At 34.9% G+C, this 25,758-nt stretch overlaps 3 protein-coding genes across 4 annotated transcripts; 1 reads left to right on the top strand and 2 right to left on the bottom strand.

The window, feature by feature from the left end:
• Nucleotides 1-2,362: 2,362 nt before the first annotated feature.
• On the bottom strand, nt 2,363-13,794 carry bco2a (beta-carotene oxygenase 2a). The gene is made up of 13 exons (XM_051108993.1): nt 13,647-13,794; nt 12,926-12,979; nt 10,072-10,252; nt 9,594-9,805; nt 8,312-8,427; nt 8,130-8,232; nt 7,904-8,032; nt 7,506-7,666; nt 7,158-7,325; nt 4,754-4,891; nt 4,068-4,250; nt 3,838-3,948; nt 2,363-3,688 (listed from the first exon to the last, which is right to left on the bottom strand). The coding sequence occupies exons 1-13, from the start codon at nt 13,687-13,689 to the stop codon at nt 3,572-3,574; spliced, it is 1,716 nt and encodes a 571-aa protein (XP_050964950.1). The 5' UTR covers nt 13,690-13,794; the 3' UTR covers nt 2,363-3,571.
• A 1,662-nt stretch (nt 13,795-15,456) lies between these two features.
• Nucleotides 15,457-18,814, bottom strand: sdhda (succinate dehydrogenase complex, subunit D, integral membrane protein a). 2 transcript variants are annotated; one of them, XM_051108996.1, is made up of 4 exons: nt 18,685-18,814; nt 18,349-18,465; nt 16,678-16,853; nt 15,457-16,529 (listed from the first exon to the last, which is right to left on the bottom strand). In XM_051108996.1, exons 1-4 carry the CDS (start codon nt 18,731-18,733, stop codon nt 16,470-16,472), a joined length of 402 nt encoding a protein of 133 aa, XP_050964953.1. In that variant the 5' UTR covers nt 18,734-18,814; the 3' UTR covers nt 15,457-16,469. The 2 variants fall into 2 exon arrangements, with proteins under 2 accessions (XP_050964953.1, XP_050964951.1); XM_051108994.1 differs by having other exon boundaries at nt 16,703-16,853.
• Nucleotides 18,815-19,473: 659 nt separating this feature from the next.
• Nucleotides 19,474-20,245, top strand: timm8b (translocase of inner mitochondrial membrane 8 homolog B (yeast)). The gene is made up of 2 exons (XM_051108997.1): nt 19,474-19,695; nt 19,784-20,245. Exons 1-2 carry the CDS (start codon nt 19,576-19,578, stop codon nt 19,949-19,951), a joined length of 288 nt encoding a protein of 95 aa, XP_050964954.1. The 5' UTR covers nt 19,474-19,575; the 3' UTR covers nt 19,952-20,245.
• The last annotated feature ends 5,513 nt before the right edge of the window (nt 20,246-25,758 follow it).

Below are 25,758 nucleotides of genomic sequence, written 5' to 3'. Positions count from 1 at the left end.
AATTAGTACGTAATGGTGCTTAGTCAAATGTGGTAGCTCACTATTAGCTAATCAGCAACTACTATTTTTTCATATCTCCAAGAGAACTACTGTATACAGGTTCATAATGAATGTGAATAATGCAAAATGTATCATTATTTCTAAAGTGAAGGTCATTGTGACCCAAGTAATGGTTCAAGAATTTCCAAATCCTTCAGAAAGGATTACACATTATTTGGATCAGTATTCCGTATATCAGTGAATAACATGATAACTCTGTAATGACTGAAATCATTGTAAGCTTTTGAGGGATTTGTAACGTATTGGATCGTACTAGATCCTTCTAAGGGAGTTGCTAATTATTTGGATCAGTATTCTAAAGTGAAGATCATAATAACTCCATAGTAATGACAAAAGTCATGAGGTTTTTCTAAGGTTATGGAAAGTAATTCCTTCTGATGGATTTGGTAACACTTGAGTCATTACTAGTGGGTTACCATGATCTTCACTTTTAAATACTGATCCAAATAATCAGTAAGCATCTAGTAACACTTGATTACTATTTGGTACTTTACAAAGCCCTCAAAAGCTTACAATGATTTCAGTCATTATAGAGACTTCTCATGTTATTCACGATATAATACTGTTCCAAATAATTAAAAAATCCCTTCTGAAGGATTTGGAAATTCTTGAATCATCACTAGTGGGTTACGATGACATTCACTTTAGAATAGTACATTAATTGTTCACATTAATTATGAACCTGTATACAGTAGTTGTTTGTAGTTACTGATTAGCTAATAGTGAACTACCACTTTCAACTGAACACTAATACTAATTCATTAATCAGTTTCTTGTTGGTTAATAGTATTTACTAAAATGTTCATTAGCCATTTGTTTCTGTGTAGTTTAATAACAGAACACTATTCTAAAGTATTACCACACATTGCACACTCATTGAATGTCTCTATATGAACTGACTGGATACATTGTTGGTTAATGAACAGCGTTGGGGAAAGTTACTTTTAAAAGTAATGCATTGCAATACTGCGTTACTCCCTAAAAAAGCAACTAATTACATCACTTAGTTACTATTTATGGAAAGTAATGTGTTACGTTACTTTTGCATTACTTTTTAAATCTGAGCTAGGCTTACGTGTTTGTTTTTTATTCTTTTTGAGAATCTGTTTTTTTTTGTGAGTAAGATGAATTAATTCATGTTCACATTTATTCTAGAACTTTAGAAACATCTTACTCCTGATTTCTTTCAACATGGGGACAGGAGACCTGTCAATCAATAAATGGGAAAACAAGTAACTGGTGTTACTTATTTGAAAAAGTCACTCAGAAATTTTACTTTAAATTAAAAAGCAATGTGTTACTTTTCTAGTTACTTGAAAAAAAGTAATCTGATTACATAACTCAAGTTACTTGTAATGCGTTACCCCCAACACTGTGAATGCATTTTGCTAACACTTTAGTATGGAGATTTGTTCTCACTATTAACTAGTTGCTTATTAGCGTGCATATTACTAGCATACTGGCTATTTATTAGTACTTATAAAGCACATATTCTGCTATATCCTAAATCCTACCCAATACCTATACTCAACAACTACCTTACTAACTATTAATAAGCAGTAATTAGGAGTTCACTGATGCAAATGTCACAGTTAATAGTTAATAGTTAGAACTGGACTTTAAAATAAAGTGTGACCTGTATTTCAAATATTTAGTTTGTTGTAGAGGATGAATGCATTTGTTTGTTTTTATATTAGGTTTATAGCTAAACTCAGACATATCTGTTATGAGTGTCTGCTGCAACCTAGTGGACAAGAAAAGTATTGCTGTCTCTTTCTCTTATAGGATGCTAATGATGATTTCCTTATCAAGCTTATATGTGACCCTGGACCACAAAATCAGTCATAAAGGTCCAAATTGATTTAAATTGATTTATACATCATCTGAAAGCTGATAAATAAGCTTTCCATTGATGTACGGTTTGTTAGGATAGGACAATATTTGGCTGAGATACAACTATTTGAAAATCTGGAATCTGAGGGTGCAAAAAAAAAATCGAAATATTGAGAAAATCGCCTTTAAAGTTGTCCAAATTCAGTTTTTAGCAATGCATATTACTAATCAAAAAATACGTATTGACATATTTACGTTAGTAAATTTACAAAATATCTTAATGGAACATGATCCATAATATCCTTATGAATTCTGGCATAAAAGAAAAATTGATAATTTTGACCCATACAATGTATTGTTAGCTTTTGCTACAAATACTGGACACTGGGCACCATTTGATTTCAAACTGTGTGAATGTTTTATAAAAGTGGACTGTATGCATTAAATCATGCAGCAGATAGTATACAAGTATTGTGTGCACAAATATTTATTACAGTCATTGTGATCATCAAGTTACAATTAAAAAATGATTAAAAAAAAACAGTGTATAATAAACAGTTATAAAAATTGTAAAAGGCAGAATGCATAAGAGAAGCAGCTCTTTAAAAGGTTCCTTTACAAAGAGGTAGAAAATTAATACAGTATTACACACATGCTGTATAGTGATTATTTTTTGTCATTTAACCAAAATAATCTTCTGTCAGAATCAACTGTTGTTATGATGGCACTTCTGTGGTTTACCTTTTTTTCACATTCAATGCTTGTTTTCTCATTTAAGGAAGTAGGTCTGAAAATATCTCTAATGGAAAATATTAACCATGTTTACATTCACATCTAGTGGTATGTTCACATTTGTTTTTAAAGTAAAAGAAATAAGCTTTGTATGAAACATGCAATGTGTAGCTGATACTATACTGAGCAAATCAAATAAATTGCAAACATTGCAAATGTTTCATATTGTGGTACACAATGCACAAATCCACAACTTAAAAGATGAAAAGAATAGAAAATAATAAAGAGAATATGTATAGAGAAATCTTTTTTTTTCCCTGTGGTTCACCATAATGTTTAGCACCAAAACCCATAATTTAGTGTTACATTACGATTTCCATCCTCTTTCTGACCCACAGAATTCAACAAGCTGTTTTTCTTCCCATAAATAACAGCCTCTTGCAAAGCCTGCATTACATTCTGACAGGTCTTCAAAATGCGGGAGCCAAAAACAAACCCAATGTTTGCAGATCTCCCTATCTTTTTATTCTTAGCGTTTTCTGCTGCTGTTTAGAAATGACAGTATCCATTCTACTTCCTCCTCATTACATCACTCTGCCTGGGTGGGCCAAGTTGCTGAACACCGAATAGACATCGGTAATGTGTAACCTAAAAAGTGTTAAGTTGTTAATTCTAAATTTAACTCTACAGTATTTGTTGTATGCTAGTTAAGATATAGTTTCTTGCAGAGAATTCACTGTAATTATAAAGTCTATATTATTATTATTATTTTTTTTTTTTTTTTAAATATGAGGTTGATATGGTAAAGGATCTCTTTGGGCTGATTTCACAGACACATTGTTCTGCTAGTCTCATGCTTTCAATAGTAGCAGGTGATTGATGTGGGAAACATTCAGAAGAGCTACTTGTCATTTGTTGTTTTTTTGTTAGAGAGATCCAAAGAGCTTCATGCACTGGAGTTGAAGACTCCGTGGAATCCATAGGGAATGTTGACAGGCACTTCGGCTCTTCCCAGCTCTTCAAATGTTTTGGCATCTAGGACTAAAAGAAATGTACTCTTATCCTACAGAGAGAAGAGAAAGAAGGGCAGACAGAAGACGCATTGATAAATGTTCTACAATTCAATCATTTCTGAACATGTTTCAATTTCTTACATAGCAGGTAAAACAGCTTATGTTTACTTTGAAATGCATTTTCAGAGCTGTTTTGCACCTTAACTGGTGTGATGATCACAGACAGGATGACTCCATCATCCTCTTCCTCCGCATTGGGTGAAGGAATGAAGACAGGCTCTGATGGGTAGAGATCAGGCTGGCGCCATACCTGTAAATCAATTTATTTTGCAAACAAACAAACATGCTAAACATTGTGTGCCAAGTTGACAAGAAAATTTTACTGTTGTCATATATTACATTATTATGACCAAATTAATTTGATCTCACCTTGAACTTTTTGCTTTCCAGATCCATCTTAATTAAGGAGTCACCCACTAGGTGACGGAAGCCACAACCGTAGTAGTATCTATAAGGTTTGGTGTTATATTTGGCGTAGTTAATATGTGGAAACTCCAAGCCACCGTAGTCTTTCAGGTCTTCGCCATGGAGATCCTCAAACGTGCAAAATACCTGAGGGAGAGAGACAATATGCAGTCCTAAAGGAGATAAGGGCTCTCCAACACACAAATGCACTTTTTGTGTTGTGTATTAATCACTGTTATCTAGGCCAAGATCTCCACTTAATACACCAAGTCTAAGTTATGTATAGTTACATTACTGTTTTATGTTTTCAAAATATGTCTCATATGCTCATGAAGGCTGCATTTATTTGATCAAAAATACAGTAAAACAGTACCATTGTGACACATAATTACAACTAACTTTTTTTCTGTTTTAATAAATGGTAAAATTCTGTTTATTCCTGTGATTTTCAACAGTCATTAATCTGGTCTTCAGTCTCACCAGATCCTTCAGATATCAAATTAATGGATCCTTGCTGAACAAAACTATTAATTTCTTAAGAAAAAAACAAACTTTTGAACTGTAGTATATGTGCTTGGAGGACTTTAGAATGAGCAACTTTTAGAGATACACATAGACACAAAGTGTTGTAGCCAGCATAAAGACAACACCTGATTTTTGGTACGGCAGACAGCGGTAGCAGTGCTATCAGGCCGTGTGTTGAGGTTCTGTTCCAGTGGGGTTTCACTGGTGATGTTGAGAGGCAGCACAAAACGGCGGGGAAGCGGCCTGCTCATGGTGTTATACATCTGAGAGAAAGAGAAACAGAAAGCCACAAGACAAATGAGAATGTGATTTACAGTATATAAATCTGTGATTTACAGATTCGTGGTCATCATTATTAATAGGCCCCGACTATTTGCACTAAGTGCAAATAGTGATGGATGCTATTTACGCTAAGTGGATGGATTCTATTTACACTAAGTAAAAATACGCTAAGTGGATGGATTCTATTTACACTAAGTAAAAATACGCTAAGTGGATGGATTCTATTTACACCAAGTAAAAATAGCAAAAATAAGTATTTTCTTAGCGATATGCTATTTACACTAAGTGCAACTAGTGATAGATTCTATTTAAAGTAAGTGCAAATAGCGTTAGATTCTATTTACACTACGCAAAAATAGTATTTTTTTGCTATAATATTAGTTAGACGCTATTTATACTACTTTGTGCAAGTAGCAGTTATTTGCACCTCAGTATTGTAGTACATTATAAAACAGTATGCAATAATAACCAATTCAGTGTAAATTTTCATTTTTATTAAAAATATTACATTGATGCTGCCTTATTGGGACAACAAAGCCCTCCCTACCTACTCCTAACCCTAACTAATAAATACTCATGAGACACTTTATTTTCCATTTTTTAATTATTTCCTTTATTTTATTGAAAATAAATGCTTTTCCGATCTAATATGTGATGTAAAAAAGGGAGAAGAACGTGTTTAGCAATAAGCGGATTTGAACTCGGGTCATCGTGCCAAAAAGTCACCGCTACGCACTTTACCACCAACTCCACTGGAGCTGTTGTTTAGCACAGGGGTTTTCAAACTGTGGGTCACAGAGTGGGACAAGGTGGGTCACACTTTCAGCTAAATGGGTCACACTGCAGCTAAATTTGCGTTTCAGTGACACACACACTCACACATAGTTCATGCACGATATACCAGCATTAATTACGAATTGCGATATTGTTTAGTGCGATTCATGTGTTGCGTGTTTTGAAGCGCAGGCACACATGAGTTGTAATAACAGTGAGGGTCTCAGGGCGATGGTTCATTATTAAAGGGCTTAGTCCACATTATTAATGAGAAGAAACTTGTGCATGTCACTGTGCTGTATTCTGCATGAGATTGCCTACACTGGAAAATTCAAATGTTACAAAAACTGTTTCAGGTATGTTCATTCATTTCTGTCATCTGTTTGAAGTCAGCACTGTATCTTTCTGGGATATAAATAAAGAGTTTGTTGTTTTCGTTCCTTTAAATGCATTTTGCTGCCTACCAATAAGGAAACGGTCTGTAAAAAGCATTTCACATGTACGGGGTAAGCACAAATGCGGGGTTAATTGCAACACTACATGATTTAAACATTTCCACACACTAACAAAATTTACAAAACCTTGCCATATCATCACTATATAGAGAAAAAATGTGCCAAAGTTCAAAAATCTTTTGAAGATATCGCTGAACATTTATTTAACCATTGCAAATTTCGGACTGAAATAAATCTTGGTTTTTAGTGTTTATTTAAAACGTGACACATCTGTTTATGTTATTTTACAATTATTTCACAATTATTTTAATCTCCAAATTAGTTTTAGATAGCTCTGCTTCGCTTCTTATGCTTCGCTAAAAAAAAATAAGTTGGGTTGTGCTCCACTCTTACCTACATACACAGAAGGATCATGAATACATCTTTTGTGCCAAATCCTATAATGAGTTTAACAACACTTGCAGTGTGGATTATAGTTCATAGCCGCATCAAAGTGGGCATGTTTCGAGTTTTTACGGGCATATTTCATGGACTCGTTAACTTCATTACTGTATTACTTGTCTAGGTGGGTCGTGGAATGGAAAAGTTTGGGAACCCCTGGTTTAGCAGGTGTCTTTTGGTAGGCGAAGTTAGAGTAAACTGCCTCTCCCAACAACCCGTGAGGCACTTCATTTTCCACTTTTCGATTATTTCCTTCATTTTACTGAAAATAAATGCCTTTCCGATCTGTTATGTGATGGGAAAGTGGAAAAGAACGAGTTCGGAAAAGGCGAATTCAAACTCGGGTCAATCATGTCAAAAAGACACTGCTATGCACTTTACCACCTACGCCACTAGAGCTGTTGTTTAACAGGCATCTTTTGTAATGCTGTCTAGCCCAACCACATGTTGGTGGGTGGAGTTAGTTTAAATAGCCTCTGCCAACAAGGCGGGCTGTTTGTCCTTAGTGTAAATAGACACTCAGTTATTATTATTAAGATAGATAGACGGACAAAGAGATTTCAAGGAAGAACATTACCTCATCCAAAGCCTCTCCTGATTGACGCAGGTTCTGGATGAGGAAGTTGTTTATGGCCTGTCCGTCATCAGAGCAGCAGATGTCTAGCATGAGGAATCCATCCTGCTCAAAAGCATTGATCTGATGGAAGGTGGACAAGGCCTTGGCATAGTACTTCACTGGCATCTCCTGCAGAAGTAGTTGGTTAAAATGTTAAAGTAGCCTCAAAAATAATCTGCTATTGTCTTTATGTTCTCATTGTCCTTTAAATGAAGCATATGAAACATAATCAGCAAACAAATATATGATGCTCCAAGCATCTGCTCCTCATTGTTCTTAGTGAGACCATTGTCAAGATTGTTGTCTCACCTTTCCAGTTTGTTTGTCAATAAGGTGGAATACGGTTTCCTGGTTGGGATCCCAGAAAACACCCTCATTTAGTGATTTCCCTCTTATTCTACCAGTCACTATCTTAAGCAGATCCATCTTAATGGGCTGCTCGATGAACACTACATAGTTCTCTGACATGCCTGGAGGTTCAGGAAAATAAAACAAAGGCTTTTCAGTGCTGCACACTGATACGATCACTTCATTCAGACTATTTGATTACACCATTCAGAGTGCCTTACAATAAAATTACACAGGACTCTTTTACAGTAGCTGTGCAATAAAATTACACAATAGCAATTCTTCATGAGAATGCAGAATGAATATCTGTCTAGGAGATCTGAAGATAACAAACATGACAGATTCTCTTCTTCGCTCACCAAAGCTGTGGTAATATGAGGGTTTGGATTTGTCACGAGGGGCGATAGAGCATAATATCTTGGCTCCCTCTAGAGTATCTTCTGGGCTGTCTCTTTCTGGTGGCACCCTAACGATGTTATAGAAAGCCCCTATAAAACACATCACAGCACATCATCAAGCTTCCTAATGCTAAAGTGACTTTGCACATAGATTGATCAACACATAAGGAGAAGACAGGAATCTAACCTTTGTTTCTGTATGAGTTGCCCATGTTGTAAGCTGTGCCGTCTGGATCAAAGTGAGGATGAGCAGTAGCACCGTTCACAGCAACAAACTTGCTCCAGTCCACCTACAAATGATTATCCTTCTTAGACGTGACAGATTGGTCTAGGCTGGTGACTATACGGTAGGCTGGTTATTGTTCATACCTTCTGTTTGGACTCCAAAGTATCTGGATCCACTCTGTGCATGTAGTTTGTCTCTGTGCTGACGTAATAGTCACCCTTGAATTTAACAAAGTTAACACTGGCATTGTCTGTTGGCTCTGGAATTGGAGAAAAGGGAATTAGTGTCACAAATATCTTATTCTTTTTACATTTTTTTTAAACTTTGAGACAGAATAGATTAAAACAAGCTTTTTTTCCTTTAACAATTTTCAAATGTGTTTCTTCTATAAATTTGAAAAGCTGCTTGTTTTCAGACTGATTATATTAAATTAGCCATGATTCATTTTGTCAGAAGTTTCAAGAACTGTATGTTCTTCGCAAAAAACTATTAATAAAGGGGGGCAAAAGACAATAAGATTTTAAGTTTCAACATGATTTTGTGTGTTATGGAGCAATTTAATTTAGATTAGAGGTAGATCAGAGCTGTTTATTTTCAGACTTCTTTAACAGAAACTGGGATTATTAATTATATTTAATTAACCACTCTTCATTTTGTGATTCTAGAAGTTTTAAGAACTACATGTTCGTGAATAAAAACTGTATTTTTGAAGGGTAAAAAAAAAAATGTGTTGTTTTTTTTTTCCAGTTTATGTTAGATTAGAGAAGTCAGCCTTCTTGAAAGTTTGCGGAGGCCCCCTGGTGAGCCCCGGGCCCCCTGGATGAGAACCACTTTAAAATGGTTCTCCAGGCATTTTTCCCCAATATTAGTTTTAGTTGCGTAACCCACATATCCAAATGCAAAACTCATTGTGGCATGAAGACACACTGACAGTTTAAATGACTGGATTCTTTTCTCTGATGGTGGGTTTTGTTTAATTATTTCTTGAAGCATTTCTCCTAAAGATGCTTGTGCAATTTTATCCTTTTAGAAGACCCATGTGTTACTTGTAACTGCCGCAGCTGTAGTGTCCATCTCAGCACTTTAGAAGTATTGTCACTTAATCTTAATTGAGTGCTTGTGGTGTCTGATTTAAATGTATTCTCGTGATTACAGACGTAGAATTGTTGGTCTAAGACGACTTTAGACACACTTGGACAACTCCACTAACCACTCCTGTTGTGCTCTTGAGCAAGACCTACCAGAGACATGCCTCGTTACTCCTTCAGAATACAGAAAGAGCTTTTTGTAGCATTTTTAAAGCAGTCAGATATTGGTGATGTTTGAATTTTCTAAACCTATTGAGATCCATTTCACCATGGCAGACGGCATAGCAAGTAAACCTCGTTACTGTGATTTACACATATATTCGCTGTCTCTACATACTTATCATTTCAAATCTGGACAGGAAGCGCTGAAAGAAGTTCTTGCAGGGATCAGGTAGAGCCAAAGTGCCAAATTCTGACACCATGATGCGGTTCCTCTCAATGTTCTGCTTATACGAGTCGCTGCGCAAAAAACGGCTTCTGTAAGTCACCTGACTGTCCTCGATCTGAAAGCGATGCATCATGGCCATGCCATCAAACCAGTGGTTATAGCTGAGGAAACATTTACATCGGTATGAGTCAGCCTGTTTGAATTACAGATTATAATTGTGATCACAAATCATACTTTAGAATACCAATCTTCTGTGAAAGGTTGTCATGGATGTCTATATTGCCTACTACCTCTACTACTGCAAATACCAAATTATTTCTATATGTCATTAGCTTTATAGCCAATTATTTATTGCAAGAAACACAGATTATAAAATGTATTTAGTTTATTTAGTTTATTCTATTCCTCACATTCCAGTAATACTCACTGCTGATTCCCAAACTCAAACTTTCCTGGACCATTCCGCAGCAGACTCCCATGGATCCAGGTTGGGATGGTGCCTTTAACTGTGGTGGGGATGGGCTCAGGTGTCTCCTCTACTGAACTTACCAAGGGCGCGATGTTTGGCAACCCTTGCACTTTTGTAAAGTATGTTTTTTGAGCAACAGCTGTAAAAATCCAGACAGTTAACTGTGATTTACATGATATACAAAATCTGATTGCTTGGCAAGTTGGCAGATCAGAATCTGTTCATGAAAAGAATAATTAGAATAATGTTGTAAATATGCATTTATAAATACAAATGTTCTGAAATTATGATAAGGGTAATAAAATGTCTTTTTGAGTATTTTCACTTTAGGTAATATTTTACAATAAGGTTTCATTTGTTAACTACATTACTTAACATCAACTAACAATGAACAATACTTATACAGTATGTATAGGTACACTACCAGTAAGTTTTTGAGCAGTAAGATTTTTAATGTTTTTTTTTTTTACAGTTATTTTGCTCACCAAGCCTGCATTTATTTGATCGAAAATACAGCAAAAGCTGTAATACTGTGAAATATTTTTACTATTTAAAATAACTGCTTCCTATTTGAATATATTTTAAAATGTAATTTACTCCTGTGATCAAATCTAAATTTTCAGCATCCCTACTCCAGTCTTCAGTGTCACATGATCCTTCAGAAATCATTATAATATGCTGATTTGCTGTTCAAGAAACATTTTTATTATTATCAGTACTTAAAACAGCTGAGTACATTTTTTTCAGAATTTTTGATGAATAGAAAGATCCAAAGATCAGCACAGATTATACATTATACACTATACCATTCAAAAGCTTGGACTATATATAAATATATATATATATATATATATATATATATATATATATATATATATATATATATATATATATATATATATATATATAAATATACAGTACTGTGCAAGTCTTAGGCCACTAGTATTTTCATCAGCTAAAAATGGTTCAAAGGCAGTTGAAGTCAGTCTTTTGCTGTAGTGTGTCAGTAGGAAATATCAGTTTACATTTCTAAACATTCATTTTGCCATTAATTATAATAATCCAGTGAGATTTTTGTGTGGAGCACAGGCTGTTGTCAGACTCCTTGTGCAAACAGAGATCTGATCTCTCCATCATTCAATCCAGTCTGTCTTGAGAAACTGAAAAAACGGAGACAGACTAAATCCAGAAGAACTGTGGCAACATCTCCAAGATGCTTTAAGAGACCTATACCTACAAAGCTACAGTACTGTTAAAATTTTTAGACAGTTAGGCACATAAAATGAGGATGCTGTCAAAAATAATGTCATAAATAGATTTTCTTTATCAATGAACTTCTATTAACTAAAATAAATAAGCATTTGATGTGACCATCCTTTGCGTTTAAAGCAGCTTTTGCCCTATGTGCACTTGTGCATAGTTTTTCAGGTAGCTTTGCAGGTAGGTTATTTAAAGCATCTTGGAGATGTTGCCACAGTTCTTCTGGATTTAGTCTGTCTCAGTTTTTCTGTTTCTTCATGTCATTCCAGAGACAGACTGGATGATGGTGAGATCAGATCTCTGTGTGGAGCACTGGCTGTTGTCAGACTCCTTGTGCAAACAAAAATCTTTACATATTACAATTAATGGCAAACAGAATGTTTGGAAATGTTAACCAATATTTTTTACTGACACACTACAGCAAAAGATAGAAATAACTTACTTTAAACCATTTTTTAGCTGGTGAAAATACTAGTGGCCTAAGACTTTTGCACAGTACCGTATATTAAATAATGATAGAAATTAATACATTTATTTAGCAGGGATGCTTTAAATTGATCAAAAGTAATGATAAAGACATTTGTAATGTTTCAAAAGATTTTGATTTCAGATAAATGCTGTTCTTATGAATTTTCTATTAATTAAAGAAACCTGAAAAAAATCTACTCAGCTGTTTTTAACATAATAACAATAATAATAAAATGCTTTTGAGCAGCAAATCAGAATATTAGAATGATTTCTGAAGGATCATGTGACTGGAGTAATGATGCCAAAAATTCAGCTCTGAAATCAGGCATGTCGAAAAACTTGTTTGCTAGATAAGGAAAACCTGTTCCTCGGCTGGGATATCACTATATGGAGATAATTTCTTTATGACTGAAGAAAGAAAGACATGAACATCTTGGATGACAATGGGGTGAGTAAATTATCTGTAAATTTCTGTTCTGGAAGTGAACTTGTAAAATGTTACTGACAATTTTATATAGGGGTCATCAACAATCTTAACCGCTAGGTTAGCTAACCCTGAGTTATATTAAATTATATAGCTGTAGTAAATCACAGATTTGCAGACATGCTACTCTGCTCCATCATTTATGTCAGTTGAAAGAACAAAGCAATGGATTAAAGGTAACAAAAGACAGAGCTGAAATGGCAGAGAGTCAGCGATGTTACAAAGACAAGCATTATCTTTAGAAAAACAGTCCCTCTCTGCTCTACACACTCACATGTACTGTGATACACTAATGCATAAATAATGAAGCTACGACAGTACACAGACATGCAGATACGTCTGGGACGTGCCACTCAAAGGAGTTCAATTAAAATATTAATAAGTAAGCTGTTAAATTCAAACCTATGATGTCATTCCAAAGCGACTGGACTTAAAGTATATCTTTCATATGAATACAGCAGCTGCTTTTATACGCTTTCATACACTGCACTGCGTCACATAGATACCCATATGTACAATCACAAAGCCCGTGCAGTACAGTACAACATGAAGTGAAGCTGGCGGATGTGCATCAGTGCAGAACAGCTCTCATATTCTTACCAATTGTTTGGGGTTTTATGCAGGACATCCTGTAGAGAGATGTGAGGCTGCAACCTTCAGAACAGAGGATGAAGAAGAGTGTACAAATTGTAAGAAGCAATAAGAACTACGCGGGAGGAGACAAACTCCTTTTATATATGTCGGGTCTTCTGCCAAACCCGTTACATCACACAGGATTACGTGACACAGCAGTGGAGGGGAGGGGCGGTGCGATGCCGACCGGGATGTAATGTGAAATGACCACTGACCACACAACAAAAAGTTGTGTAACACAACAAAATGCACTTTAAAGAGTCATTTTATATAATTTTGAGAAAATGGCTTCACATTATCACATGCAAAAGTGCATAATGGTTTATATGCATTGTTCACATTAAGCAGATGTATTAATGCACTGCACTGATATATTACTTTACAAGTTCTTATGCATATGCAACCATGTGCAACACATACAATAGTTGTTATATTGTTTTTGTGGTTATATTTAATCTTGTTTACATGTACATGTGTATATACAGACAAATACTATTTTCTTTTAACTTGTAAATTGTCTTTGTGTTTTAAATACCGTGTATTGTTCTTAGTTTGTCTATATTTTAGTTTTAGTTTATTTGCCAAAACATGCTAAATGTCACTGTTCTTGGTAAGTTAGCAAACTTAATGAGAAGGGGGAAAACAAAGTTATAATAAGATGCAGAGATTGTCAGTAATGAAAGCTTACCTTTGCTGGTCCTAAATGCATTTTTAAGCACACTCGTTGACATAATTAACTAAAACAGGTCATATACAAGAGAATGTAGTAGGTTAAATTCTTATGTACACTCGTGCGGAGCACTGTGACCCATACGTACACTTCAGCCCTGTTGAACTTCCTGGTTATGAGTTCCTGGTGTAACGTCATTTATGTCTCACTGTTTTCTTATACCATCACCCGATTTATTGTTTTGTGACTGTAAAGTATTTCTGTGCACAGCACTAAAGTCGATAGTTCATAATGACAGTCTTTCTATATCTATAAGATATCCACTCCTTTATAATTAAGTATATTATGTACAAACAAGCGGAAGAGCCAAAAATATGAATGGAACGAATGGAATGGAATTTTGACGTTAAGCGTTTTCTCCCAAATAGTCAAAGAAAACACTTAACGTGGCTTAATGTATTAAGACGCTGATAGTAAAAGACCAAATTAGATATACAGTTTGTTTTTAATTTGTAATGTAAACAAAAGATGTGGCCAAATTATGAACGCAACATTTTTCTCCTCCCTTAGAAAAGGCTTTAGCGCGCTGCGTTCATATTCTGGCCACATCTGCTTTCCTTTAGGCTATATATTTGGCAACATCAGTAAGGTGTATACTTAGTTCGGTCTTTTTTATTCCTCTCTTAACCTGATAAAGTCACCTGAAGCGTGTAATTGTTGAAGGGGCAAGTGAAAGAGAATTCGTCTCATTATATCTTTATTCAAAATATTTAAATAAATAATTAAATACCGAAATTTCGGCGAGGATTTTTCTTTTTTTATTACATGCAATGTAAACGGCGGCTAATAATGGACAATGTATTGAAAAATGGTGATTTTGCATTTACAATATATTATAAGAAACACCTTTTAATTGTTTAATTCTTAACTCAATCATTGTATCAACTATCATTTTTACCAACATTTCACATTTGTATATTCAAAACAATTTACAAAATCAATCTTATAACATTATTTATGCTGTAATTTGGCAATGTACATGCAGTCATATTACCGCTGGGCTTCATTAAACAGTCTGTGTAAATGCATCTAAATGCCACTTGACATGCATTTCATCTGATTGTTAACAGCCCTATACTTTCTTAGTATTCTAACTTAATTTAATTAGAAATTTGAACAATTTGATATTAAAGATGACACACAGTATATTAATAAGGATATATAGTAAGGATAAGAAAAAAAAACTCTGTATATAACCAAAAAATGCCCCGGAAATCAATTTAAAGAGGCAGATAATCACAAGCATGCTTAAGAGTGAGCGAGCTGATAGAACACTCATGTGAATTTTGCATCAGAATAAATATTTACACTACTTTTTCTTTCTGGACAAATAACTTTCTTACTTGGCCAAGTGAATGACCAATTTATTTGACCAAGCACATGCAAAGGCTTATTGTCAAGCCCTGGTATAAGTATTTAATCATAATCAGATTGCATTTCCATGGCTTTGGAAGAACTATACTTCACTTTTATTCTACAGTTGCTAATCAGATGAATAATTATGCTTTATTTTTGCTATGGTTTTAACAAAATGCTATAGACAGCATGCTATGTTTTGATCATGGCTACCTTGATCAAGTTATATAACTTACAACATTGCCAAAAAAGTTTATCTATGCAGTGGAGAATAAAAGCCAATAAAACTATGCCATAACCAGTGTTTCACATGGTTATATGTAGGTTCCATGTTAAATGTGTTCAGAATAACAAGAGAACTTTGACTACTAAATGCAGTAGTCAAAATAAATGTATCCACAATGGTCTGGAATCATTATTTACCCTTTATTTGTATTCTGTAAAGAGATCAAGGTCCCACTAGTGTTGCCCATCCATGTTCAAATCAAACTTACAAAACAAACTTGTTGTGAAACATGCAATCTGTGAGTGGTTGGTCCCCTATTAAAGTCTCAGTCGCTGATGCCAAGTAAAAAATGTTGAACAAATATATAATTATATCTATAATTATACCTATAATATCTATTAGAATTTTTATTATATCATATGATTGCACTGCACTGGCAAATCTTTGCTAATTTCTACTACTGATAAAGAGTATAAGGCAGTCCATTGATTTAACATGAAACAAATAACTACATGATTTTTTTCATTTGTGGTTATTAAACTATAACTATAAATCAACGTTATTCAAGAAAAAACATTATTAAATCTCAGCAAAAATCTATTAAATCTATATTCACTGTACAATAACCAGATCTATATTCACTGTACAATAACCAGATTGTGTATTTGCCCTATAGACTCTTAATATTGTTAAGATTACATTATCATGATTCAAATAAAACAAATGCACATGTGTATTCAAGTAAATTTGTTGGTTTTAAAGCATAATGTAAACAGATGTGACCTGCACAGACACTGTTAATAATAATGAGGCATTCCCAATAAAACTGAAAAGCACTGACCTCTGCTGGATATTGACAATAACTGCTGAAATAATAAATACTAACATAGTTACTAAACATAGAGACCTCATGTGTTCTCATGTACAGTACTAATAAGGAAAAAGCTAATTATTAACACCCGTGGTGGTCACCTGGACAAATATTAACCAAACATGTTAAGAGACTGTATGTTGTCTTCTGTTAAGCTGAAGATAGGTGCCTCAAGTACCTAAAATGGTGATTAAGTCAGTCAGTTTAATTCTGGCCATATAATCATATTTGCCAGAGCATGGCAACCGCCTTGCAGAGACCAACATCATGGTAATTGAAATAGCAGAGACCAAAGAATGTGGCTGTGGAGAGCAACAAGACGCCTGCTTTAGCCAGCTTGACCTGAGCCTCTCCATGGACATAGTCTGTTAGGACTTGACCAATCCCCCTACAGATAGAGAAAACACAGAAATAGAAGAATGAAATAAAAACAGAATACAAATAGTGTTTTTTAAAGATGTTTACATGACTGAGGTTCCTCAGTAAAATCCACTTTCTGATACAACAAGCATTAAGCAGGGTCTTCAGATACACACGAGTGAGAGATAAACAGGTTCCCACCAGTGTCCATGCAGTGTGAGAGCTGCAGCAATAGAGTAATCCACTAGCGGACCAGGACACAAGTATGCGGCTGGAGCCACACCTAACAGAACTATACTCAACACCCGTTCACCCGTCCAGTGTTTGGAGGCTGCCCTTGAACTTGAGACAGCTGAAAAACAAGATGTAATTTAATTTTTGCTATTATCTTTTGTGTATGCAAAGTGGGTTTAAGAAACAGTGTTTTTGCACGAGGAAATTCAAATGTCATTTTAAAATGTTGTCTGCAAACAGAAATTTTTGATTTTGCATGTTTGTTTATTCAAATAGTAAAGCTGAGTTCTAAATGTCAATGTATTTATTTCGATCTTAATTTTAAAAAATATTAAAATACCCTTTGGTCCAATGTAAATTTAATAAAATGCAATGAAATCAACTGGCATGAAGTTGGCTTGACGTTGGATATTTGCAAATTTAGGGACCGTCTCTAAAGTTACACACGACAATAGTATACACTTTTCTAACTTCAATAGCATTTACAGCGAATGACTTACAGTCACAAAAACAACTATAAAATGCTCATGTAGGTGTCAAGTATGATGTACACCTTTTACATTTTTGATATTTATTAAAATAAATTGTAAAACATGTTAAAAATGCTACTTTTCACTAGCGAATGGGTTAAAAAGCACCATTTTCCATAATTTAAAGCTCAATAGCATTTGAGTAAAATGACTTACAGTCACAAAAACAACTATAAAATGTTCATGTAGGTGTCAACTATAATGCACACCTTTTACATTTTTGATATTTATTAAAATAAACTATAAATCATAGGTTAAAAATGCAATTTTTTACTACAGAATGCGTTAAAAAGCACCATTTTCCATAATTTAAAGCTCAATAGCATTTGAGTAAAATGACTTACAGTCACAAAAACAACTATAAAATGTTCATGTAGGTGTCAACTATAATTCACACCTTTTACATTTTTGATATTTATTAAAATAAACTGTAAATCAAATGTTAAAAATGCTATTTTTCAGTAACGACTGGGCTAAAAAGCACCATTTTCCATAATTTAAAGCTCAATAGCATTTGAGGAGAATCACTTAGAGTCACAAAAACAACTATAAAATGTTCATGTAGGTGTCAACTATAATGCAGACATTTTACATTTTTGATATTTATTAAAATAAAATGTAAATCAAATGTTAAAAATGCTACTTTTCACTACCAACGGCTAAAAAGCACCATTTTCCATAATTTAAAGCTCAATAGCATTTGAGTAAAATGACTTACAGTCACAAAAACAACTATAAAATGTTCATGTAGGTGTCAACTATAATTCACACCTTTTACATTTTTGATATTTATTAAAATAAACTGTAAATCAACTGTTCAAAATGCTATTTTTCAGTACAGACTGGGCTAAAAAGCAAAATTTTCCATAATTCAAAGCTCAATAGCATTTGAGTAAAATGACTTAGTCACAAAAACAACTATAAAATGTATATATCATGTAAAGTAATTTTACTGAATGTGCAATGTTCAAACAACTGTTTACTGTTAATCTAACACATTACATACTTGGAGCATTATAAATGGAGAAGAGAATGATTAAGGAAAAAATGTAAATACATTTTTAACAACGAGTCATCGCTCACTGTAAGGTGATGAAGCTGCGCGGATTCTCCCTGCTGTCAGTCGGAAAGGCTCTACATCTCGATTCTTCTGGTGGGCAACGAACCCACGAGACAGGTGGGTTGTGCAGAGAGGCACAGCTGTACGTGGTATAAAAATGAAATATTACATTTAAAAAACACTACATAGTACAAATATCAGCAACTTTAAAAACGTAAAAATGTGCATTGACTAATGTTTCTGTAATGATTATAAATAACATGAGAATACACAGCACGTCTGTACCATATTGTGTAATATTATAATTCTCATATTCGTTCATTCAGTCATCCGGATAAAATGCTAAAATTATGACTTACGTCTTATCCCTCTTTGGCAGAAAGTGCTTAAACGAATCAAGCTCGCCATGACTGTATAACTACAAGGTCAAATTCATATTATTATGATAAGGCAGCTGTTTCTGTAAGAGTGGGTCATTCTCTCACGAGTTTGTTGTTTCACTATAACTACTCAATATCGCCATCTATCGCTCTGGGGTAGAGTAGGCTTAACAGAAATACTTATTTAGGCTTAATAGAAATGTATAGAAAATAATTATTTTATCAGTTTATTCATGAATGTAAAGATTTACTAAAACTGACTAATACAGGAGAAACTGACTAATTTGGGGAAACATTTCTTTTTTTTCTTTTGATTGTTTTTTTTTTTTAAGACAGGTCAAGCCAAGACACTTGTATTAAACAATTACAAAATAAGTGGATGATTCTTCAAAGTGATGACAAATTAGCATTTGGGTGAAATGCTTTCATTGAATTGAAATTAATTTGATTTTGTCGAAGAAGCCAGAATTCTTTCCATCCTGTGACAAGAATAAACATGGTCACGGCAGCAAATTATAAATTTTTGAGTAAGAACCCACTATCGTCGTTTTTTCTGGTTGATTATATTTCTTACGTGTTGTCTTTGATGGGCATAAAAAAGCTCCTCTGGCTCGTGTTGTGTTACTTATTTACTTTTTATTTATTTATTTATTTATGTATAGTTATGTACTTGTTATCAAGCATTTTGGCATTAACTGAAAAAAAGAGATGGACCGATTGAAACTGCCTGAGTGAGAAAAAAAAATTCTGCTCATGACGTCATATTTTTGCGGCGGAAGTAGTTGCCGTTACGTCCATGCCTGTCAGCGAACGCAGTTGCTTTATCCTTCACATGTTCCCGTGCATATAATCTGTAAGTAAAGTTTCGCCATGGCTGATTTTAGTTCCAGCTTTGATATGCCGTCGGCTAGTTCATCTGAAAATGCTGATGCTGCGGAGCTTCAGCGTCTGATTGCAGTGGAGCAGCAAAAGGCTCAGTTTCAAGCGCAGGTAGGTGTTTCTTCAATACTGCTTGTGTTGTCATTCGAACTTGTTAGCAAACCTAGCGGGTTTTAACCGTGTTTAACATTCTGTTCAGGTTCACAACTTTACGGATGTTTGCTGGGATAAGTGCGTGGACAAACCGAGCTCCAAGTTGGACTCACGAACTGAGACTTGTCTCGTTAGCTGCGTGGAGCGTTTCATCGACACGACGCTCACCATCACCAACCGCTTTACGCAGATGGTCCAGAAGGGCGCACACTGATTGAAGGACACCGTCAAGAACCTCAAGGACAATTACCATATTCTGGTACACGTATAATCCAGGAGAATGTTTTACTGCTCTTTAGGGATGTGGTGAACCCTTTCACCCTCGCGGACAAAAATGACTTAAAGCCCTTTCTCATAGACTCTGAAATGTTTATGATACGTGCTACTAATACAACCAGAAAAGAACGATTATTTTTTTTATTTTGGCAGCTTATAGTACTGACTGTCCACATCTGTAAACCTGACTAGTGTAATTATCACTTCAAATAAATCAGAGGTTTTAAAGAAACACATGTGAATAATCCTTTGTTTTGCAAAAGAACACAATATTTGTGAAATTTGAATTTTTTGAAAGTTGTATTTTGCTTATCTGAAGGGTTAGATCATTATCTAGCAATTTTAATTTCAATGCAATATCTTGCATTCTTTTTATTTTTAAAATTGTAGCATGAAAGGTATATAGTTGTAGTGATTTACTTTCTTTTTGTAGCAAAGCAGCATAGAATAATCTATTTACTGATTGTTGATCATAATATGAAATATACTTACTGGCTTATTGGTACAGAGGGTTTGCACTTGCATCACAATGTGGTCAGTTACCTGGATGTGCGGCCATATTGGCAGTACTCGGATGTAAACAATAGCATGGATTGCATGGTTAATGTATGACTGAATATGTCGTTCTGCTAATTTATGCTGTCTAAACCATGAAAAAAATGTGTGGAAGCTGCTAAATCATATAGAGAAGCACTTAGTAAACAGGAAAGGGTGCAATATTTTGACAAACTAAAGTTAATAGGTGGTAAAAATATGTACAAATATGTATTAAATAAGTTATTAATTCACCCGTCTGACTGGAAATGATAAGAAAAAACCAATGTTGTCAAGATTCTTGCCCTGGAAATCCTGGTTCAGTTTGGCCAACCACAATCGCCTTTTGTTCCTCAGTTTTTTGCATTCTTCTCCGTGATTCGTTATAACTTTAAGCAGTCTATAGTACTCCAAATGTTTTTCCCAGTCGGACCGATTAGTACAGCCCAAAACATGACAATAATTGACGATTTTCAACAGCAATAATCAGCAAAATGTGCGTTTCGTTCGGTTTAATGGCATTGTTTACATTCAGTGCCACCAATATGGCAGACTGATGACGTGTCGTGAAATTGGCCAGAGTTTCAAAGTTTGTGAATCCCTAATATTTTGAATGATTTATTTGTGATTTCATCTCATGTATCTTTGATCCTACATATTTTTGACATTTAGCCATGATATACAACAAGAAGAAACAAAACACTGATGTAATGTCTTTTTTTGCAGCATGACTTCATTAGTGTCGCTTATCAAATACTTTCCTACGAAGTCTGCCTTTTTGATATTCACCATTACTATTAGACAGCATGAGATAGCTTTTTATTATACACTAGCTCTTAAAAGCTAAAATGAGTTTAATTAGATTCTGAATATAGTTTCTGGTCTACTCTAAAACCCCAAATCTGGTTTTGCCTTCTAATCCAAAACAATACGATATTGTAAGAGGACTCGATATGACAGGATTAGTCTTAGGGCAGAGGTCTGCTTCTTGGCTTTGAGGCTGTGCCCTTCTTTGTTGTTTAGTGTGCTCAGTACAAAGTGGCCTTTGATAGAGCTGTGTGTGTAAATCTTGCAGGCAGGGCTGCTTTCAGCCGTTCTAATTAAAGTCAGGAAGCAGATAGGTTAGCTTAGCGCTCTAACTTGATTATCGGAGCATACAGGAAGCCTTCAAGGTCCTCTCAAGCAGAGCCTTTGATGCTTTGAAGGAAACGCGCTGGACACTGTATCAAACACAGTGCATGTGAGTGTGTGCGTACACTCTTGGACCAAGAAAATCTTAATATAAAATATCAAACAGCAAAAATATATTCTAGAGTCCATTACATGGGACTAGATGTAGTGTATGAGTATGAGACACTATAGCTTTTAATAGGTGGTTAAATAATCAAATTAACTATGAAAAAAAACATGTAAGACAACAAATAGGGTTTTTATTCAGAGCACATCAGCTGTGCAAAAGATCAATATTTGTGATTAATCATTCATTTGAACATAAATGAATACAGGCCATCTCTTCGGTGTGAAACGAACACTAGGTGAGTTTGTTAGCTTTGATGGCTCAATCTTCAGATGCTCTAGTTATGTTGTGATGAAAGATTTGACTGTGTACCGGGAACACTGGCTTGTGATGTAGGATTCAGTCTCAGTCTTATCAACGATGCCTACTATGCCTCAGTTCTCTCTTCAAACACTTTCTTCAAAAGAGAACCCTTTGAAAGAAAAATACCAGAGACATTGTGGCAAGATATGCAGAAGAATGATCAAAGAGTATTTTCAGAATGGTTGACTTGTAAATTTAAAAAAAAAAAAAAGAAAAAATCCTTACCCCCTTTTCCATTTTTATGTATTATCCTTTTGTGATGATGATAATCCAGTAGATGGATTAAAAAACATCCGGATATAATAGGTTAATGTAGGAAACAGAATCTGACACTGCAAAAATCCTCATATCTTTTTTTTTTTTTTTAATTATATGGAGAAAATAAATCCTTGCCCTTAACCTTCACAAAGACCCGCTGTATGTACTTATGCCAGGCTGAAGCTTCAAGATCAACAACTTCTTAATTAAACCTTGTGTATAATAGGATCTAAATCTGGCATGATCTGTGTCTATGTCTGTGCCATCTCTCTTCCTGTGTCAGTCTGACAGAGTCTGAAAGAACCCTAGTGTCTGAAGCTTCACTGTACACATTGAGCCTGACACCTCAGAGACAGTGGGACCTGTGTTTGCTTTGGACAGCAAAGAGGCCGTCTGGGAAATCCATCCTGGTTTGGCCCCTCTCCATTCTCTGTCAGAGTGCTGCTGTCAGTGATACATTCATTATTTCCTCTGAAATCTGTAGTACTTAAGAGATTAGGAACCCTGTGTCAATGAGGTCATGTAACATTGCCATCAGTGTTTCACACAGCTAACAAAATAATGTCACATTTATACTATAAATGTGGTTATTATATATATATATATATATATATATATATATATATATATTTTATTATTATTATTTTTTTTTAAATAGCATTATTTATTAAAATTCATTGAATCTGTTTCTTACAGTAATTTAAAATCAGACAAAACAGGCTTGTTATCTGAGAGGTGATCGCTGACATTGACAAAAAAGTACGTCAGAGAATATTTAAATTCAAAGTATTCACAAAACAGTAGGTGAAAAGTACACGGATGAACAACTACTTCTGGTGAGATTCCAAAGTGCGCATCCGGGCCTGTCCCAATACCCACCCTTGTGGACTTGGCTACTTAACAGCATGTGTGCAACAGAGAGTAAGTGCGCAAATCTGTTCCAGGTCTGACAAATGGTAAAACTCAGTGCTTTTAACACACATTAAATCCTTCAGAGAGGTATTTGAGTCTTAGCACATCATTCATCACGTTCAGTATGAGACGTCAAGGAAAATTTTGCAGTGTAAGTTCATTTAATTCAATATTATAATAATTTGTGTAAAATATAAAGGTTAGTTTCACAGACAGGGCTTAGACTAAACCAGGATTAAGCTATAATTCAATTTGGACATTTAAGTAATTTTTATAGATGTGCCTTAGGAAAAAAACATTGCTGGTGTGCATCCTGAGAGAAAACAAAGGCACTGATATATTTTAAGATCAGTCAGTGCAAGTTTCTTTCAGTTGAAACAGCTAAGGTTTACATTTTAGTCTGGGACTAGGCTTAAGCCCTGTCTTTAAAACCAGGTTTTATTAGTACAGAGATGACTGTGCGTATTTTATAAAAAAAAAAGTTTTTCTTTGCGCTGTACACTGTAAAAAAAAAAAAAAAAAAAAAAAAAAAAATTGTTGAGTGAACTTAAAATAATTTGTAACCTGGCTGCCTTAAAATTTTTAGTTCAGTCAACTCAAAAGGTTTATTCAACTTGAAATGTTAAATTAAACTAAGTGACAATTTAGATATTTGAGTTGAATCAACTTAACATTTTAAGGCAGCTGGGTTACTTACCCATCTGTTAAGTTTAGCAAACACAAATGTCCAAATTGTTACTTAGTACAACTTAACATTTCAAGTTGACTAAACTTATTTTAGTTGACTGAACTTAAAATTTTAAGGCAGCAGGGTAACAAATTATTTTAAGCTGACTCAACAAATTGTGTTTTTTATTTTTCAAAGTGTAGCGTTATAAAATTAAGGTTGAACTCCTGATGTCGAATGGATTATTTTAACGATGTCCTTACTACTTTTTTGGGCCTTGAACGTGGTAGTTGCATGCCGTACCAAACCTGGCGGACGCGTCACCAGCTTTAGATCGGTTTATGAAATCGGCCTTTTTAGAGAGCGCCGATCAAACATCCCCAATCGATTACTGGCAGATAGTGATCAGTAGCCGATCAATCGGAGCACACCTACCACAAACCATCGGACATCGCTGCGCCTGGGAAACGTTACCTCGTATTTTAAATAGATGACTTGACGAAAAAACATGTACGGACACGCACAAACCTTTCCTTTTAAACTTTTGTCGCATTTGCGCCTGTTTTAATTGCAGTTTGAAGCTCGTACTGTGGCAAAAACGCTGCCGCCATTGCAACATTCATCACCTCATGTACTTTCTGACAGCAGATGACAGACAGATTCCCATGATATATGGCAACATTTCGCTGACTGAAAAGACAGCGTGTACCCTAAAGGCATTCTTCATGCTGGCAAGATCCTAAGCAGAGTCGACAAACCCAATGAATGATGCAATGTTGTACCTGAGGTCAGACCAGCCCTGTGTTTATCTAGGGCAGATGCTCATATCCCTGACTGCTTTCATTGATCTGTTTTTGCTGTAGGTGTCTTTGTTATGAATGACCTCACTTGAGCACATGAAGGGAGATGAAGTCATTATTAAAGCCATTATTTGCCCCAGGGCTTCTCCACCCAGCAGGTGAGCAGATTTTGTTTGACTTTGTTATGTGTTTCTATGTGTTGTAATGCCTCTCGGCAGTATGAATTTCTTGAAGGTACTGACTCAGGACTTCTCCAGACAGGGAATTGTGTTTGTAATACCTCAGAATACGTGCACCATGTAATTGTGCATGTTACCACTAGGAGTCACTGTTCCTGCAACCATCTGTGTCCTGCTAGGTTGTAAAAGCCCTCTTCTGACAGTTGTGTTGACAATATAATCCACTTAAGTTATGGATATTTAGACTACAGACACTGTTCAGATGGGACAGCCATGTGGACTATATAAGAAGCAGCATGAATATAATCATAACTTCATCATTAATCCCAACAGTGTTTTTTTTCTCACTTCTTTTCTCTGCGTATGGTTCTGTTTTATTTCATTGGTTTATTTTCACTCAAATAGTTTAGCATAACAGTATGGAAAGGATTGATGGCTCGTCCCTGGTGGCTAATATAATGTGTTTTGCTCGTTAAAAACAAGCATTAAAAAAATTAATGACATGGTGCTTTATGATGCAGTTATCTCGGTCAACCAAGTACTTATAGTTTAGAGTTTAACAACATTCCTTTCATTCCTCAGAACAGATATAAACTTATATGACATGTGTAGAGCGCTTGATGATTTTACCATCTTTACTTGCCAACATTTTGCAACCTCTAAATGGTCAATCCGAAAGGACAGGGTGCCTGAAAACAGATGTTTATGGCTATTTCAAGTTGTTATTTACCATAATATGAACGAATGCCGGCACACCCTGGGGAAAAAAGGAAGTGTGGGCAAAGAGGTGTACCA

Source organism: Labeo rohita, chromosome 5 (genome assembly GCF_022985175.1).
Source record: "Labeo rohita strain BAU-BD-2019 chromosome 5, IGBB_LRoh.1.0, whole genome shotgun sequence".
NCBI lineage: Eukaryota > Metazoa > Chordata > Actinopteri > Cypriniformes > Cyprinidae > Labeo > Labeo rohita.
This window is presented reverse-complemented; position numbering and strand designations above follow the sequence as displayed.